The sequence below is a fragment of the Pleurotus ostreatus genome, assembly GCF_014466165.1.
Source record: "Pleurotus ostreatus strain PC9 chromosome Unknown scaffold_11, whole genome shotgun sequence".
NCBI lineage: Eukaryota > Fungi > Basidiomycota > Agaricomycetes > Agaricales > Pleurotaceae > Pleurotus > Pleurotus ostreatus.
Genome location: NW_023503166.1, coordinates 403793 through 422501, shown reverse-complemented (window position 1 = coordinate 422501; position 18709 = coordinate 403793). Strand labels below are relative to the sequence as shown.

Genomic DNA, 18709 nt, shown 5'->3' with positions numbered 1-18709 from the left:
AGGCTACCGCCACTCGACTTCAGGTCCATTGAAGTTTCCAATTCAATGCGATTGTCTCGTCGAACATTCTGACGGACGATTGGTAGGCTCCATGCTGTACGTACTGCGCCCAAGTCTAATTGGCTGCCTGACTACCGTACCAAATGTAGGGTACATAGGGCCAATCATGCACGTTGCACTTTATGGCATAATTTCGTTTGCATTGGATGCCATCAAGCAGGAAATTTGGTTCCAGAGGGGCCAATAGGTATTATACTGCCATATTTCCCGCTGAAACTTACCAAAGTGAATTAAATCGAGCAGGTACGTACGATTGGCTCCTCAGATGCCGGAAGCTAGAGCACCTCCGAGAGGATAGCACCACGGGTACCCGTTGTTTTGGAGACCTGACACACAGTCAATACGGCTAGACTCGAGGAGTAGGGAGACTTATAAAAATCGTACAGTATGTGAGGAGGGGGGGCACCAAGTGTCCAAACGCCATGGTGGGCACTACGTACCTTCACAAGATCTAAACTACAAGAGTCGTGAACGATGGGATCGAGCCGCTCAACCTCCTCGGCATCATTTGTTACGGAATAAAGGCCATTGACACTGCACAGTGGCGCCGCCGCCGCCGCGCAACCCAGGTCCCAAAGCGGTTGAAACTTGAAGAACCAAGGTACACTAGAGTCTCACGGGACACATAACCGAAGCCTTAGGGCTCTATGTATGTTACGACGGTCAGTTTGAACAATACCTCAATTTAAGATGGAATTTACTGCCAGAGTGAGTCTCGATCAAAATCTCAGGTGCACTTGTTTGGTGTTCAGATCAAAGCCAAATACTAGCACAGCGAGCTCCACAGTGGCTGTGGTTGTGGCTGACGATTATCATAATGATTTTGCATGTAATTTAAATCATGCTCTAGCTACGTCGAAGAACGCTGGTCCTGGTCTGGTCCCGCCTCGAGACAATGATGGAGTACGATAGGGTCCGGTGGTCTAGCCCATGCTGTGTTGGAATTCATAACCGACGGAACTCGTCGGAATCGGTTATAGTAAGTAACAAACATACTTTCGAGTTCCGTCTTCCCTGATCAGCCTGACTGTCAGGCTGGAACGCTGCACATAGGAAGTATCTTGGTTTTGGGCTGTGTGGTATGGCCCAACCAGCCTGATCGGATCGTGCATCATAGGGACAGACTGCTCAACGTGTGCTGGTCCCGCGTAACTGAGGGACCGACTTGGCAGTTGATTGCTTTCGGTGAAGACGTTGGTTTATTCATTTTGTCATTGGAATCTTCTCAGCGCATGTACTCGGGTACAACAGAACCGTACAATATCCTCCATCCGGCCGTGTAAGACAATCAAAGTTACCCTGCTCGTCTTAAATCAATCTCGCACAATTTAGACAAAGCTTGCTCTTTGTCCGTTTCCGCTGAACAAGACCACTGCCAATTCCATCCTTTGATCAGGTCCTGGAGTAGTGTTCTAAGAGCTTCGGATGTTACTGATTTATCCCCTGGTAGGATATGGGCAAATCCTGGTCCATTGAGTTCATAGCATTGTCCCTGGTGCCTTGAGGCTGCCTGCACACGGTTTCCGAAAGGCTGTCTGATACTATCGTAGATGCGAAGGACGTCGGGGACAGAGGCTATTGTACAACGGGGATTGTTGACGAGAGCAGCAAGGATGTAGGCGTCCTGAACGTATCGTGAGTCACCTAGTATGTCAGCACAGAGGTGACGGTGTCAAACCTCGATCGCCTGCGAAGCACCGGCGCCCTGATGAGGCGTCATTGCATGTGCCTTGCGGTCGATGAGTACGACCGCGACATGAGAAACGGAGACATAGTCGTACCGCATCACCGATGAGAACAACTCGAGAAGAGACATAACTTCGCAGGGGTTTCAGCGCATGGATAGCCCACATGGTCGGATCATCGAGGCACTAGAGATAGGCCTCACTAACTTGAGGAAGCTGAAAGGAAGGTACGACGTACCTTCAGGAGGACTTTGACTTCAGTCTCCCAAGTTTCGTATTGTTTGAGCAGCTCATCTTTCTCTGCAACCCTTGTCCAAGGTTTATCGTACACAGTTCCTTCGGTTTTTGGATCTGAACAAAAGGCTACCACGTTCACAAACCGTCCTTGTGAGATAGGGTAGACAATGAGGTGCTAAGTATCAAAACCGTGAGGCAGAACTTGCGGAGATAGAGGAAGCTGTACCTTGTTCTTTCCCCAGTACTAAACCCAAGACAATATTAGCCATACGTCAAGGAAAGCACTGACAACAGCTAACCTGGGTCGGCGTTGTTAGAGTGCGGTGATCGGGCATGCATTCACGTAGAATGGAGCTTCGCACTAAACCGCGGTAGGCAACTGACCCGCTGAAGAACGGTTGAATGCACTGAAGGTAGGGAGATGCATCATCCCCTTGGGCATCAGCAGCTTTTGCCTGATCTTCCATCATGTTTCCTCGGGCCACAGATTTGATACCATCAGCTGCCACCAAAATATCGCAAGTCGCCGTGGTGCCATCCTCAAACTTCAGATGGACCCCGTCCTCCCGCTCAGAGTAAGACGATAACCTCCGAGACAGGTGGAAGCGGCAGGCAGGGCTAATGTGTTTGAGAAGAACGCTCTGAAGCTCCGCTCTGTGGTAGTTTATCGGACCGCCTGACGTCGTTCCATTCAATCAGCGTGGAGATACAGCATCTGGTTGGGGAGTACATACCCTTGAGGAAGAGCTGGTAGAAGGACTCTCCGGGTTCTTGATCCCCTTTACGAAACTCGAAGGTGAGCGCTAAAGAGATGTACACTCTGATCAGTGATCTATTAACAGCTCACGGTGACCCCATCCACCTTCTGTGTCATTTCGGGGCGACTGCAGCAGGCCGTCCATGTCGGCCTGAACGCCGAGACGCTTCATAATTTGCCAACCACGTTCCCATAGGGTGATGCCTAGCAGGGTTACATTAATTAACATACGAACAAGGACAGCGGATGTTGTTGGCGGAATTGTTACGGAACCTCTCCACATACCTGCGCCTTTCTCTGCAAGTCTTGGAGCCGCTTCGTATAGGTCGACCTGAAGCGATTTACAATCGCCTAGCGCGAGAGCGAACGTCAATCCACCTATACCACCGCCCCTAGTGTCTTGGACATAAGCTACCAATTGTTGCGCTAGAAACAAATGCGTACGTACACAATAGCTACTGAGAGCTTCCTGTCAACGTTATCCATAGTCAAGTCGTCGATAACAACCCATTCCCAGGACTCATCACGACATGATGGACCATTAGCTTCGTGACTTCGTCAGAATATTTTGAGAGCTGTTGATGATACTAAATATAGATGATCTGTTCCAGCAAGTATTGAAAATCAGAAAACTTACTTTGTTTTTCTTCCGTTCTTAGCCGAACTCCATCGAGCTTCCCTTGTCTCCCCTGCATTTTTGAATGGTGTACATATCGGTGCTAGCAAGGCCTATGTATGATACATTTATTCGCTACTGAATTACCCTTGTCCATGGCTAAAACCCGGAACCAAAAATGTTCTTAAATAACGGTGACTAGTTCAACGTGTATGTATCCGAGTTGGTGTGCGAGCTAGGTCCGCGAAGTCCAATCAGCGACCGCCACCAGATCGAATAGCACTAATCTGCCACTCTCCCGGACTTTGTGTAAGATAAGCATCCGTCATGAGTTGACCCATCGGGTCCCACCCTGCGCTACCGGGCACTTGTGATTCCCAAGCGTCTTTTGAGAGGAAAAGAACCGTCCACATTCGTTGCACGAGAATTCGCAGACTTTGCCGTGTTTAGCGACTTCGTGACGCAGCCTGTCGTGTTGCCTCGAGAACCGCTCAGAGCAGCCCAGAGTACAAGGGAAGGAAACGCGAGGCTTGGGTTTGTGCGCCTCAACGTGGACCTTCAGCGTGTATTGACTCGTAAACCGCCGCGAACAGCCGGCAACAATGCAAGGGAATCGCCGACGTGAATTTTGGGGATCATCCATGCTCCCACTCGGTGACATATCACGAGATTTCTCGTTGGGTGGATCTGATAATTGTGTGCTCCGATATGCTGGAGTTGATAGGCACGAGGATGGAGCGGAGCTACTGAGCTTGGGCGAAGGAGCTGGTGGCACCAGAAGGCGGTCAGGCGAAGGCAGTGTCAAGTTTTCAGCAGAAAGAGTGTGAGGGAAGTCAAAGTCCACAAAGAACTCGTTGTGGCTCCCCACGCTGGAGGGAGAGGGATATGCTACGAGATAGACATGAGGGGAATCCATCGTGAATCTCATTAACACTGACCTTGTGAATCAACAAAATCCCACCCCTGATACGATGAGCTGCCAGACGATGGGGATGGGATATCTGGAGACAAGACTAGGCCGTGATCGTTAGACGAGGAAAAGTTCTGGTTTGACCAGGCGGCGTCAGGACCTGTGCTTGCTGAATGGTTTCCTGAAGATCCCTGTTCAGGCCTATGCAGCACATAGAACGAGCTATATCATACCTTGGCGAGCTGTCGATGCATAAGGGATCGCATGTTGTGCAGACCACAGCCTATCTGTACGATCTGCTTAGCGGGGACGAAGGAAGGGGAAGAGATGATCACTGACCGTCGCGGACCCGGCGTTGATCGGGATACTGGAGAGGAGGCGATGTTGGTGAAGCATTCGACGCCATATAATCCCACATAACGTTGGTGGTGGTTGTAGCTGTGAAGTCTTTTGGGCGCTGTTGGTCGCTAGAATCTTCGTGAAAGAACACGTGAGGGCGACAATGTTAGGCATTCTCTGGGCATTTGAAGACGGGTTTCGCGCACCTGGGTAGTTTCGTCCATTAGGGGCGAAGGGGTCCATGGGCGCACTGTACGCTAGATGTGGACGTATAGAAGATGTGTAGCCCTCGATGAAAGCTTTCGAGGATGGGCGGGAATGGTATGGAGGAGATACGACGAGGGACATGGTTTTAAAGAGCTAGAGCATTAATTGTGAAGTGAAGGGTTGGACAGCCTCGACTAAATATGATTCAAGGTATAAGAGCGTGGACAGAGCGCGGTATTCAAGGGTTTACGTCGGGAAGGGCTCCTTGGGGCACGAGTATTGATCACTGGATTCAGGATACGTGTAATCTGGAATCAAGATCGCGATGCGCATTTGTCGCGGACATGGACAGAAACTGCAAACAATTCAAAAGCAAATCCAGGATTGGGTGAATCAGGGGTAGCATGATCGGATGCAGAGGCACTAGCTTAGCGGCTATACCCACACCTGTGGATGATTCCGAAATACCTTTGATATATCATGCCTGTTTTCTTGCATTCACGTACGCCGGGTATGATGTGTGCATTGAGGCTGGAAATGGAGAGCATGAGTCAAGTCATACCAAGTAGAAGCGATATTGACGCGCACTGGAGGAGGTACAGCGGATGGAACATTCGGAGGTCCCTGACAATTTACCTCGAACTTTCGCACGGATCCTTGGATGGAATTCTATCAGCTGGCGCCTGGCCATTTGTCCTGCATGTCAAACCGGTATGTGCCTGTCGGACAGCCACTTTCCGTGGTATTAGGAGCCGCTTGAGTTTGGACTCCGAGATAAACTTGCGCTCTAAGGGAAATAAAAATGCAAGTCAGTGCCAGTCTCGTTGAATGCCCTTGTATTGTTGTTACATCGAGGTACAACCTTTGCCTTGGGAGAGTTTATGTGCATGTTCATTCCAGTCTATATCCATCGGGTAATTGTGTGCTAGATATATGTGCACAGCATCCAATGAAACGTCCTCGTTTCTTGGGCACGACCCGATGTACAGAAACAATCAAAATTGGGCGTCAAGACGTGCATTGAGATCGATATACAACAAAGAGCGCTAACTTACAATAGTTTGAACGCCTATCTGGCTGTTTCACGGAATGCCTCGACAAAGTTCAGACAAGGGTGCGTTCTGATTATTCAAGAGACTCCTGAATGCTCCAACGAGTTCATCCGACGAAGTCGAGTTTATCCTGCGGAGAAGGCTGGCACGATGCGGCAGTTATGGTCTGTATGAATGATTGCTTTGAAACAAATGACGATTAAAGACATACGGTGACTGTGTTCCGAAGATAGGGAGCTAAATGATGTAGCGGATACGAATGATCGCTGTGGATGTAATCGTCGATCGCTCATCGCACGGGGCTGTGCAAGGTATTTGAAAATATCTGACCTATAGGACCCATAAACTAGATTAATAACCATGCGTAGGTCAAAAGTGGCGGAGAGTAGTTCGTACTATGTAGATAGTCCTGTCAAACGCGCACAGTGCGGCCGATTCTTGTCAAAGCCTGCATGGAAAGCAATCGAGTTCCAGCAGTTCCAGGGATTCTCGTGGCGCGGGGCGATCCAAGACTCTCAGAGATGAATGAGTGTTCATGGGCGCTGTGAAGGGACGGCTGGAATGCGGCCTGGGGCACCTTGCCCGGGGAGACTCCCTTAGCTATATGGCTATGCCAACAATTGCATACTGGTTGGATTGAGATGAGTCACTGGCTGAGAGGCCACTGAGATTAGGTATCTTGGCCGTTACAAGACAGTGTTTTGCTTTGCTGGTTAATTAACACTTGGCGGGGGCGGCTCTAGGGACGAGTACGGTTGACTTCCCATGATATAGTGCATCGCTTATCATAGAAGGGTTGGAGGACAGAGGGAAGGCGATCGTTGGCATTGATATTGAGGCCTTGAGGACAAGCTGTGACGTATAGGCACAGCCGACCTTTGGCACTTCAGTTCGTGCCTCGGGCCTCAAGGAACGCTTGTCCGAGTTGGAAAGGCGGGGGCTGACTTCGTTGTGGAAGGACCATGGGATGGGGTGGAAGCACGCTCCGCTGCCACCGGAGGACCTCCACGAGGATCGATACACGCCATATATTCACGGAGGAAAATCTTCGTGTTCGCGCGTAGCGAATTCCTCGGAAAGTCAGATGTGAACGAGGATGCGCCATCTCTAGCGCATATCGATTTTTCCTGTTAAGAGGACGCGATGAGATGGAAACCGACCTCAAGTACGTAGTTCGTACCTGAAGCCTTCAGAGGGAATCCTTGACCCTGTATAGTTGAGATACATGCTATCATCCTACATGAGCGTCGGAGCATGGAACGGGGTGAAAGCAAGGAAAGTCCCTCCGCTGCCACCGGAGAGGTCCGCGAGTATAAGGACATGCTAGCTATTCACGGAGGGATATTTCGTCCCCGTGTCGAGAACGCGTCAAAAGCACGGGTCCATAGCACCAGTGCAGATCAGTGTCGGAGACGGATGCTCCCGTTCAGTAAAATAGAACCCACTGGCATGGACCCGTCCTTGGTAGAAGACCCATAGCAACACAGACCTATACATTGAATTTGACCAACCATTTCAACTTACAAGTACGATATTCTTCCTATTTTCAGAGTTCGCCGGAGCATACGCCCTCAATCCAAGCAACGTCGCTCAGCACGGTGGTAAGATTTTCATATCCTTCCTCCGTGATCAGGACGACATCTTCAATCCTCACGCCGCCTACTCCTTCGTACCTCTTCAACACGTCGAGGTTGATCTGCTTTGAATCGCGCACGGGCGCAATTAGATGAGGTGAGAAGTAACAACCGGGTTCCACCGTCTAGAATAATATGGGGGTCAGTAAATCGAGTCTGTATTTTTACAACGAGTGCTACCCACCACAACCATATTCTTTTCGAGAGGCAATCGAAGTCGTAGGAATGAATAGAAGCTCTCGTGGCCTTTGGTCTCTTCAATTTGGATAGTTGGGTTGACAGCTGGCTTGCTGGCTTCGGGGACATCGTGTACGTCCATCCCCAATGAATGCCCAACACCATGAGGGAAGAATGCTGAACTGATACCAGAAGCTAGAATGGCTTCAGCTGAGTTCCATGAACCCGAACCAGGGGAACTTGGGCTCTTGAATATGCCAAGAGCCTGGAAGCCCTTAATGAGGACGCGATGGCAGAGGAGCTGTACATCGTCCCAATGGAGACCTGGTTTTAGAAGCTTCATGGACTCCTGTATGTATGTTGGCTTTCGAGAGATGTGCATAGAGTGACATAGATTACGCACCTTCTGCATTTCGAGTACTAGTTCATAGATCGCCCGGGCTTCCGGTGTGAATTTACCTCCGTTTCCAACGGGCATGGTGCGAGTGATATCGGATGCGTAACAGTTCCATTCGCAGCCCGCATCGATGAGTAGCACCTGAGGATCCAAATGCTTGTCGCTATGCGCCAAGTCATTACCATTGTGGTGGTCATGTGGCTTCACTGGACCCCACGCAAACTCGCGATCGTTGCAGCAGTAATGGAGCGTTGACGCGCGAGTCGATGCCGCAACGATAGGCAAATAGGCTTGGTGCACCGAGCTATTGTTGCGTACACGAGTCAATGAGGACCTTAGGGGGAATCCATATCCAGCTTACCCCTCCCTTCGACATGACGCTACAAATATTGCTTCAGCTTCAGCTTCTTTCTCAATCAGCCATTCTCCAGGGAGTAGCGGTCGGCTAACACCTGCACCTTCGGCCTTGGTGATCGCCCCTCGAACTGCCGCTCCAAGGACTCGCATGACCACCTCGTGTGCCCTAGAAGAGATCTGATTGGCCTGCCTGATAGCAGTTATCTCTGCCTCTGTTTTCGTTAAGCGAGCACGTTGAAGGGCTGGCAATAGGTATGCGTCGGTGACGGCGAGCGTCTTGTCTCCGGAGGTGAGCAGTATATCAGTATACTTGCCCGGAAGGCTTGGGAAGAGAGGTGATCCTCGCGGAAGGGTATGACACAAAGCATCAGGATAGGCTTTGGCTAAGGTTTCCAACACGCCAGGAAGTGCTGCTGAGTGATCGACTTTGGTAACGTCGTGTATCTTGGCAGCGTCCTCGATAGAAGGCGGAGGAACAGACCACATCATATCAGCCAATTCGGCCTTCGGAATGAAGAGATCTACGGACGGCGTCTCCGCCAACGATGTTCCCGCCTGGTACGCGACGACGAGGTACGATCCCGGAACTTGACACCCCGATAAGTAATAGAAATTAGATTCCTGTCTGAACACGATTTCTCTGTCTGCATCAATGAATCAGTCCCGTGAACGACGCGGGAGTTGAGGCCTGAGGAACGTGCCGGTATCATCCCGGTAAGTTAAAATGCCTCCAGCGAGAAGAAGTATTTGAGGCTAGAGATCCGTAATCAATCGTCCAGCTCGCCAGAAGGTAAAGAGTGGCAAGTTGCAGTCTTGCTGACCTTGGCTTGTTCTGTTGATGGCAAGAGCTTTACAAGCTCTTGAAATGTTTTGAGGGCATGGAGTGAGGCTGGATCGTCTAATTCGTTAATCATTCCAGAAATTAGTGCCATCGACACTGACCAGGATGCAGCATCGTATGGATCGTATGAGGCGGGCGACGTGGCTTTGTTGGCAAGCCGTCGGTTGCAGGGGATGTTCAACGCGCTGGAAAGGTTGTCTGGAGGACGCGTTTGTGCACGGGCCACGGCGGTTCCGGCATCTAGGCGCGGCCTCGACCGCATTAGGACGTTTGGAACTCCGACGTGACTGGGGCTCATCGTCTTCAATGGTGGTGCTGAGCCAACTCTAATCTCTTCGCCACATTTACCATCCGACAATTCTCATTCACGTCACGTTGCCCGCAAAGATCACTGAAGACCACATACCGTAGCAGCTCTTGAGCGCTCTCCGACACCTGCATCCATGGCGAGCCTGAGCCGGACGCCGTCTCTAACACCAAGTCCCTCAAGCTCACCGTCGCCAGAACCACTGGCAATCGCTCAGCCAGACCACTTCTACGGAGCTGATCCCACAAATCCCCTCTCTCAGCATTCTGATGTGAAAGCCTGGCTCATTCCCGAAGACGATCCTCTCGCTCATCGCGGAATACCCGTCTTCAAGCCAACAATGGAGGAGTTCAAGGATTTCGAAGCGTATATGAGGACAGTGGAATGTTGGGGGGCACGCAGTGGCATTGTAAAGATCATACCGCCTCAGGAATGGTGCGTTAGTTAGATCCACTGAGACATAACCCTCGTTACTTAACGCAGAAACAATTATAGGACTGATTCATTACCATCCGTCACCGAACCACTGAAGCAAGTTAAAATTAAGTCACCCATCGAACAACATATGCTCGGACGCGGTGGCCTATTTCGTCAAGAGAATGTCGAGAAACGGAAGCATATGAGCGTACGGGAGTGGGTCGAATTGTGTAGTAAGGACGAGTTTCGGGCTCCTGCCATCGAAGAAGTCGGGCTTCATGCAAGATCTGCTACTATGCAACAGAAGCCGAGACGCGGTCGCAAGAAACCAGCTGATGAAGCTCGAGTGCACTCCGTTGAGGTAGAGGATAAACGCGACGGAATCGTGGTCAAGGAAGAACCTGATAACGGCGGAGATGATGCTTCAACGCTACGGAGTGCTTCTGTTGGCCAGCCGTACCAATCTATATCCTCTCCGCACCATATTGGCACACCAGTTACCCCTGAAGCCGAATCTCTAGTTAGCGGACCGACAACTGCCGAGGACACATCATCTAAACCCAGACCGAAACGTAATACTCAAACGAAGGAAGCTCGCGAGGCAAGCATTGCAGATAAAGCGGCGCGCGATTCCAAATTCTTTGAAACCTTCGATCCCCACAAAGATTGGCTACCACCAAACACCAAAGCGACCGATTATACTCCAGAATTTTGCCACTCTTTGGAACGGCAATACTGGCGAAATTGCGGGCTTTCCAAGCCTGCATGGTACGGTGCTGATTCCCAAGGTCGGTTAGATGTTCAGATATTCGTTGACAGGATCTCATGACTGTGCAGGTTCTCTGTTTACCGACGAGACGAAGCACTGGAATGTCGGTCATTTAGAGTCAACACTTTCTCGACTGCTACCGTCCTCTGACAAAGGTTTGCCTGGTGTCAACACGCCTTACCTCTATTTCGGCATGTGGAGGGCGACATTCGCGTGGCATGTCGAAGATATGGACCTATTCAGCATTAATTATATTCATTTCGGCGCACCGAAGTTTTGGTATGCCGTCCCTCAAGGACGAGCCGCAGCCCTTGAACAGACTATGCGTGGTAAGTTGTCCGGATGCGACGTGTTCTTGTTCCTCATCTCGTTCTTCACAGGGTACTTCCCGAAGGATACTTCCCAGTGCCCCCAATTCCTCCGCCATAAATCATTCCTCGCATCGCCGACTCTCCTTGCGCAATCCGCCTGCCGGCCAAATCATCTCGTTCAACACGCTGGCGAGATTGTAGTAACGTTTCCGAGAGGGTATCATGCGGGCTTCAATCTGGGCCTCAATTGTGCCGAGAGCGTCAATTTTGCGCTTGATAGTTGGCTCGATGTTGGGAAGCGCGCAAAAATCTGTGAATGCGTCAGCGACAGGTTAGTAATTCTGTTGTGTTACCTCTTGCTGGGACGTTTACCTATGTTTTTATCAGTGTCCGCATCGACGTCACACAGCTTCTACTGGATCGTGCCATAGAGGCAGCTTACGCACCGCCGCCTCAGCCACAGCGCATTTCGAGGGATGGCCACCGACATTCATCGAAGAAGCGCAAGAGCGACAACCCATCTAGTTCTAAATCCAAGAAAGCGAAGACGAAACCGACGCCACCATCCGAACCAGTCGCTGGACCGTCAGGATCGTCAGCTCCAAGCAGGAAAATCCACGTTACGCTGAAACTTGGTCCAAAACCGTCAGAACCGGAGGACTTCCCGTGTTGCCTCTGTACATCGATGTCGAGGGATGGGTTGCTAAGTGTACATGAACCCCCGCTGCAGCGGAGGGACGCAGTTGAAGCGGCTCATAATCCCAAACGGTGGATGGCTCATGAGATCTGTGCTAACGTCATCCCTGAGACATGGATAGACGAAGTCAGCAGCCCAGATGGTACCACAAGAGAGAAAGCTGTGTTCGGGGTGGATGGGATAGTGAAAGATCGATGGAATTTGGTGAGTGACGGTGCTAGATCTCCGAGGCTACGAATCAAACAACTGGTGCTCTAGAAATGTTCCGCTTGCTCGAAAACCAGAGACAAAACGCATGGTGCGCCCATACAGTGCACCAAAGGGAAATGCCCAAAGGCTTTCCACGTTTCTTGTGCCCAGGGCGGTTCAGAGCACGGAGTAGTGTTTACCATCATTCGAGACGTGGAGAAGGAAGTGGTACTCGCCGATCTAACATCGTCCGTTCCGCAAAGTAGCCTGAATCCCTCTTTGACCCCGACTGCGTCGCCCATGGATGTGGACCAACCCCCTTCCTCTCCTGATGTCCTGAAAGTCATCAAGAAGTTTGAGGTCAACGTCCTCTGCGCCCAGCACAACCCAGTACGTTGGCTGTGCATCCCTTTGATAGAATGTACTGAGATCAATTTCTCTAGGCTGTGGCTGCTGCCAAACGGGCGAACAAGCAGGACAAGATTCGGAATGAGCTCTTGGCACTCCCAAGTATGGCGCGCATCAAGATACGCGTCAGCGCCGGGGTGTTCGAGGTATCCCTTATCCGTGTCATCGAAGAAAGCAATTCTGTGGAGGTCCTGTGGGATAGGGGTATGAAACGCGAATTCAAATGGGGGAGCGTCGTCTTTGGCAGCACAGAAGGGCCAATACACCAAAAGCCATCTGAAGTCGTGGCAGAGCCTCAAGGTAACAACTTTCCCCTATACTTCCGTTTTTCCTGACTGATCACTCCCCAAGCCTCGACATCCACGTTGCCCGTGATCACATACCCTTCATTGTCAGCTGCAACGTCGGCTACAACAATACCAGTAGCCCCTCCACCCGCTGCTTCAGCCCCTCCTCATCCCCAACAAATCCCCCAACCGATACCAGCTCCATACCTGCAACTCACGCCTCGAGGTATCTCGCAGCACGATTACTGGCCTAAGCAAGGCTCTTATGCCCCTCAACCAGCTCACTATCCCCCATACGCCTACCCGCAACTCTACCAGCATCCCCCGGCTGGCTTCCCTCCCCTCCCATATTACTATGCGCCGATCGGTGGCGCTGCCGGTCAATTACAGTGGCAACAACCCTATCAAGGGCCAATGCTGAACGCATACGCTGTGCAAAGGCCGGCTGTGCAGGGCGTCCCTGCTCCACAGGTTACTTCGCAGCAAGATCCCGTAGTCCCCAACTCGACACCTCAACCACCTTCCCAAGCATCCCCCACGCCGATTGCGAATGCCTCTGTCCCCGTCCCCGTGCCGCCAGTCGCAGAGTTGTTGGCTAAGGCACAGGATATCATCCCATCTATCGCCGATTCAACGTTGCTGAAGGAGCTCGCTCAGAAAGCTATGCTGGATCTAAACACCCTTTCGAGTCTACACCCAACGCAACTCGCTGACATCCTTCGTACGAATCCGGCGCTGAGAGAAGTTGTATCTGCTGCTATCGAGAGACACAAAGTCCAAGGTACAGTGTCGTTCTCATAGCACATACAGCAGCCTCCGGCAATACCCATTATTATCTGTCGAACCCCGTTGACTTTCGTTCTGAATTCTGCTCAGGCACATATTTAAATTGTATTTCATGACTACTGTGTAGTGTAGGTGGTGTCTAATAGACTGCGAATTAAAGAAGATCTATGCACGGACACTGATGAGGTAGATATGCTATACAAGTTGGTCAATTCAGGTCGTTCGGTATATCAAGTTGTACATAGTGTGCTATGGTTTGTAGTTGTTCTTCCAAGGACCGCACGTCTTCAATAGTGGGCCGCTTGGGGCCAGCTTGACTCGGGCTTCCTGATGTAGTCATTGAAGAGAGTAAATCTTCCAGCCCCTCCATGGTCCGCTTCTCCTCTAAATCAGGATTCTGCTCCATATCAATACCTTCTGCATCGAGATGCTCTCTTGCATGTTCCTCGGCCTCTAGATCCCTCGGGGCAATATCTGTAAATCGCACTTTGCTCAAGCTCGATGCAATATGTCTGGCCGATGAAAGCATCTGTTCGAGATCAACTATATAATTAGGTAAGTCAAGGTTCCGTTTATAAACATACAGAAATCGCTTACCGTTTGGATCTATCGCGCCGGGTTGAGACAAGGTCGGGATGTAGCTTAGCAAAGCAGACGCGAAGCCTCGAAGGATCCCGAGCTCTCGACCAAGAGGTGCGCCGACATTAGCGAAGCCAGCATCAAATCCTTCTTGTAGAGCAGCCTCTTTCCCCGCCGTGATGCCTTCGCGGTAACCGGCCTAATAACAACGCGCATTTTCAATGGTCCGCTGCGTCACATAGGATGGGGTCTAACGTTGGTAAACTCGGAAGAGATCTTGGTCCACTCGGTGTCCCGCGTTGTGTCTGAGCTTGGGTTATCATCCCAAGGAGATTCCATGGTTCGAGAGAGTCAAAAGATCCAAAGATCGGCGATCGGCATGATTTCTCAGTCACGGTCATATAGACAAAACAAGAGCAAATAACGCGTGAGTGTGGTTCTCGTTCCTCAGTCACTCCTGAGTCAATCTCTACACTCACAGTACCTCACATGTGGATATTAGAAGGGCCATTTGATGGGGAGCTTGGTGACATTCAATGCAAAAGTAAGTCGTATACTCATGCTGTCTAAGAGCCCTTGGCTCAGTTTCGTGCGTCAGAATCGAAGCTCCTGAAGACAGGCACTTCATACCTTCTGGGTCGCAAGGGCCAACCACTCCTCATCAACAACAAGAAGGTCTCTCAAGAGCATTGCGAATTCGTTACGGGGCCATTTGGTCCTGACGACGTCGTGCGTATGTCCCTACGGACAATGAGCGCTTGATGGTCTTATGTTTCGCAGGTAGAAGTGTCGCGGCGACCCTTACTGGAATTTGTGAACAAGCGAAATAAGATTGTCAAGCTCCTTCGAGGACCTAAAGAGCTGGCTGTGAACCCGGGAGCACGTGCGGGCTTGGAGGACGGCGACATATTAACCATCGTCACGGATATTTCAATACGGTGCGCAATGTCCCTGAGGTCTGCAGAACACGAAGGCTGATAGAAAGACAGGGTGAAATGGGAGCCGATATGTTGCTACATTTCTTCTGCAAAAGGCCAGACTATTCCCTCGGCGGCTGCCTGCGCGCCTCTAGGTAAGTAGCTGGTTAATCTCCGTCTGCATATCAAAATAGTAAATCATGCACAGGAATACACATGTCCCAAATTCACAATCCACACGTAACCCACCACCTTGCACCATCGTTTACGAGCTCAGTAGCTATGGCCCTATCTCTGTTATCGCTTTGCAAGTTTGCTAGAGTTGACTGGCTCAATGAAATTCTACGCCTCGGTGAGCTACCTCAAAATAACTCGCCCACAAATGGAGTATCGCTTGAGCAAACTTTCATTCTACCCCTCCTTTCAAAATACCGACCTACTTTCTCTCCTCAACTACCTCCGCGCCTCAAGGAGTACAAAGTATGGGACCCCAATGAAGAGCGAGTGAATATGTTCACGGGATTTCGTTTCCTTTTCACTGGCGAGAAAGGGAGAGAGGTTGATAACAATACAAGGGAGATGGTAACCAGGGGTGGCGGCGAATACGAAGTGATCCCCGTCAATGCAGGACATACGAAGTGGCATCAAGCAATCACAAAGGGACTACTTCGTGTCAAAGGCGGTGGTCAGCGTTTCTTGGTTGTAGGAGATGAAGCCGCAATCAAAGCTGCAATAGGCGATGCTGGTTGGACTGAAATACACGGCCTTTTGGAAAGGCAAGTTATCAGTCTTGTTTCCTCCGAGTCGTTCGCTCACTCTGCTCATAGTTCCGAGCTCACCCTCACCACTGTCAACGACCTCCTTGATGCCGTTATGACATCGGATGTCTCCCACATTGCAAACGCCCCACCCTCACGTACATCAGATACGCGTAGATGTCAGTGGGCGTCCTTCTCAGCGTGCCTTTTCTCTCACCCACAAACTAAACAATAGCACCGCAAGCAAGCTCGTCTCCTTTGCCAAGCATCGTCCCTAATACGCTTGCTGATGAGCCGTCGCAACTGCCATCCGCTTCCCAGCATCGCATGCAAGATTCGCCGCCTCCCAGAGACGCAGAGGAAGTGGTCAAAGTCCTGCCCACAAGGAGACTTACGCGCCGTGCAACGTCTCGACAACCCTCCCAGGAGCCTTCAAATGTAGCAACCCCTCCCTTACCCTCTCAACCTCCTGAAATACCCGCCGATCCCCCTACTCGACCGCGTCGCGTTAGTTACCCCTCTTTCCAATGCTAACCCTCTTCCAACTAATTCGTGAACTCGTAGGCTCTGACTCGCCGAGTCAAAGAAAGTGGGGCGCCGCTGATCTTGGGCATTGATGACCCTTCGATGGTCATAGATTCGCTTCCTGAATCCTCCTCAAATCCAACGCCGCTGAGTCCCTCGGGTACCCAGGTACTACGAATTTGACCCGAACTCGGAGAGATTTATTTAACTTTGCTTGAAAGGGCCGTCCGTCGAGGCTGAAACGAAGACTTGGTGCAGCGTCAAACACACTAGAGTCCCAATTGTTTGCCGTGCCCTCTCTCCCCGACGTGGAGCCACCTCTCAAGAAATTCAAAGCCCTCTTCGATGCTAGCGACCCGGACAAGTTAGAGGACATGTTCAGTCAGACTCAGACTCAAAGCACATCAGACCCCATTCGAGATTCTGTTCAACGCCCAACTGCCTTGGCCGACGTGAGAGAAGAGGAGGAAGAGACCCAGCCACCTGTCGCGAAGCCTCCAAGCGTTGGATTGAGGGGTATCAAACGCAAATCTCCACCGAGGTCAACAAATGACGATAACCCCACTGGACCGCCGGCCGATCTGCCCCGCAGTTCAAAGAGGCGACAGACCGAGACACAATCCACCGGGACTGGAAGTCAGTTGGATCAGGATGTTGCCTTCCTCAAGGCTGTGGCATCCGCCGCTAACCAGCCGGATGCCGACATCGAGCTGGACGAGGATTTCCGGCAGCTTCGTGTAGCAGGGGAAGATCGAGAGAACGAGGCAAAGGCGTGGGCAGTCTTGGAGGAGTTTGGTGATGATTCTCACCTCCGAGGCAACTTTATGGTGGTCGTCGAAATGGATCTGTACAGAAAGGATCTGTCCAAACGCCGCGCAGAGGCCGAAGCCGCGAGTGCTCGATGGCAGGGTGTTCCTAATTTCAAGAAATTCAAGAAAAAGGTACTTATGTTTCGGTGGTGCCATCGGCCATTCCACGATTAATCCTCCTGATTCAGAAGACCGATGTTGTTCGCAAAGCACCGATTGTCTTGGAGGCAGTTGGTGGTAGCGATCATGCAGTTGCTCCAGGTACGCTCACAATTTGGGTCGTGTCATTACCATCGCTAACAACACCCCGCAGAGTATTGGAAGGACGACGCTGTGAAACATCGTAATCCATCCCAAGAAACATCTACTCTTGTTGAGGAAAAACAGACTCAGAAGCCTCGTAGTCGTAGCAAGATGCCATCGCAGGCGGCGAAGTCCCAGGCGTCACTGTTCCTAGAGGACTCAGATGAAATCAAGGAAGATAAAAACGACCTGGAGTCGGACGAGGATTTCAGAGAACAGCCCGCGCCTGAATCCCGTGCCAGTCAACGTGGTGTCAGGAAAGCACCAGCGAGGGCTGTGACGAGGGGCCGCGCTGCCATTATGGATGACGACTCCGACGATGATGCAGTATTCAAATTTAAGTAACGATCCGACTTCGTGCCTTTGTACTACGGCTTTGCATCGCCGTCTCATTTTATATACATTATTGGTTTATTGTGTAAATGACGAAGGCAGTCGCGCTTCGTTACCATTAAATTGCTCTGTCTGTGAAATGTACGCAGATAAGATAAATACATCAATGAAAACCTAACGTCCACAGAGCAAAGCATGTATACAAGCATCGTTCATCGTCATCGTAAGGAAGGATATGTACTCCAGCAACGAAGTACTCAGATGATAACACACCGTTTCTTTATAACGCTCTTGCCCCATCTGCCCTTGAGACTCTCCCGTAACGCTAGATTGAAGACATCGTGTACACCGCTGCCCAGTTTCGCTGAACATTCGACATATTTGGCTCCGATCTCCTTCGCCACTTCCGCACCCTGCTCTGGCGTCACCGGGGCCTGCCCCTGTGCTCCGAGCATCCGTCGTGTATGTTCATCTCTCCGCAAGTCTGTCTTGGTGCCTACAAGAATGAGGGGTGTGCCTTCGCAGAAGTGGGCCACTTCAGGGTACCACTTAGGTTTATCCCTCAGCAAGACGCGCGCGCAATCGGATGGTATGGACAACACTCACTTTATCCTGAACATTAGCCAAGCTAGTGGGGAAATCAATGGAGAATACGATGAGGATCACGTCGCTCTCCGGATAACTGAGGGGTCGTAGACGATCGTATTCTTCCTGACCAGCCGTGTCCCAGAGCGCGAGTTCGATGTCTTTTCCTTCAAATTGGACCTGGGTTACGTAGTTCTCGAACACTGTCGGAATATACGCCTGTGAATCTCAGGACAGGTTCCTTCTGGATATACACACGAGGGAAGCGTCACCTCAGGAAAGCGGTTCTCCGCGTAAACAATGAGTAGACACGTCTTTCCACAGCCGCCTAGAAAAGTCGGGCGCGTCACGGGGCAGATCTATGAGGAGGGATGCCACGAACCGTCGCCTACGACAACGAGCTTCCGCTTGAGGTCAGGTCGACGAGAAGCGTCCATGATGAGAAGCAGAAAGGCGTGAA

At 51.0% G+C, this 18709-nt stretch overlaps 7 protein-coding genes across 7 annotated transcripts; 2 read left to right on the top strand and 5 right to left on the bottom strand.

The window, feature by feature from the left end:
• Nucleotides 1-1354: 1354 nt before the first annotated feature.
• Nucleotides 1355-3434, bottom strand: PC9H_002457 (uncharacterized protein; the record flags this gene model as incomplete). The annotated part of the gene is made up of 10 exons (XM_036772094.1): nucleotides 1355-1684; nucleotides 1739-1789; nucleotides 1842-1931; nucleotides 1984-2157; nucleotides 2209-2226; nucleotides 2282-2658; nucleotides 2717-2785; nucleotides 2845-2943; nucleotides 3025-3165; nucleotides 3377-3434. 10 exons carry the CDS (start codon nucleotides 3432-3434, stop codon nucleotides 1355-1357), a joined length of 1407 nt encoding a protein of 468 aa, XP_036625740.1.
• Nucleotides 3435-3680: 246 nt separating this feature from the next.
• PC9H_002456 (uncharacterized protein) lies at nucleotides 3681-4952 on the bottom strand (the record flags this gene model as incomplete). The annotated part of the gene is made up of 5 exons (XM_036772093.1): nucleotides 3681-4243; nucleotides 4294-4446; nucleotides 4499-4552; nucleotides 4605-4739; nucleotides 4811-4952. 5 exons carry the CDS (start codon nucleotides 4950-4952, stop codon nucleotides 3681-3683), a joined length of 1047 nt encoding a protein of 348 aa, XP_036625739.1.
• Nucleotides 4953-7409: 2457 nt separating this feature from the next.
• On the bottom strand, nucleotides 7410-9531 carry PC9H_002455 (uncharacterized protein; the record flags this gene model as incomplete). Its single annotated transcript, XM_036772092.1, has 6 exons — nucleotides 7410-7622; nucleotides 7682-8023; nucleotides 8078-8375; nucleotides 8433-9068; nucleotides 9126-9181; nucleotides 9250-9531. The coding sequence occupies 6 exons, from the start codon at nucleotides 9529-9531 to the stop codon at nucleotides 7410-7412; spliced, it is 1827 nt and encodes a 608-aa protein (XP_036625738.1).
• Nucleotides 9532-9712: 181 nt separating this feature from the next.
• Nucleotides 9713-13455, top strand: PC9H_002454 (uncharacterized protein; the record flags this gene model as incomplete). Its single annotated transcript, XM_036772091.1, has 9 exons — nucleotides 9713-10011; nucleotides 10072-10430; nucleotides 10515-10781; nucleotides 10831-11091; nucleotides 11143-11404; nucleotides 11461-11974; nucleotides 12029-12349; nucleotides 12403-12667; nucleotides 12719-13455. 9 exons carry the CDS (start codon nucleotides 9713-9715, stop codon nucleotides 13453-13455), a joined length of 3285 nt encoding a protein of 1094 aa, XP_036625737.1.
• Nucleotides 13456-13648: 193 nt separating this feature from the next.
• Nucleotides 13649-14358, bottom strand: PC9H_002453 (uncharacterized protein; the record flags this gene model as incomplete). The annotated part of the gene is made up of 3 exons (XM_036772090.1): nucleotides 13649-13983; nucleotides 14038-14218; nucleotides 14275-14358. The coding sequence occupies 3 exons, from the start codon at nucleotides 14356-14358 to the stop codon at nucleotides 13649-13651; spliced, it is 600 nt and encodes a 199-aa protein (XP_036625736.1).
• A 150-nt stretch (nucleotides 14359-14508) lies between these two features.
• On the top strand, nucleotides 14509-17676 carry PC9H_002452 (uncharacterized protein; the record flags this gene model as incomplete). Its single annotated transcript, XM_036772089.1, has 11 exons — nucleotides 14509-14563; nucleotides 14618-14752; nucleotides 14804-14957; nucleotides 15009-15091; nucleotides 15145-15716; nucleotides 15771-15873; nucleotides 15930-16201; nucleotides 16259-16387; nucleotides 16441-17160; nucleotides 17217-17289; nucleotides 17342-17676. 11 exons carry the CDS (start codon nucleotides 14509-14511, stop codon nucleotides 17674-17676), a joined length of 2631 nt encoding a protein of 876 aa, XP_036625735.1.
• A 245-nt stretch (nucleotides 17677-17921) lies between these two features.
• On the bottom strand, nucleotides 17922-18686 carry RHO4 (Rho GTPase; the record flags this gene model as incomplete). The annotated part of the gene is made up of 4 exons (XM_036772088.1): nucleotides 17922-18212; nucleotides 18271-18468; nucleotides 18522-18577; nucleotides 18632-18686. The coding sequence occupies 4 exons, from the start codon at nucleotides 18684-18686 to the stop codon at nucleotides 17922-17924; spliced, it is 600 nt and encodes a 199-aa protein (XP_036625734.1).
• Between the last annotated feature and the right edge of the window lie 23 nt (nucleotides 18687-18709).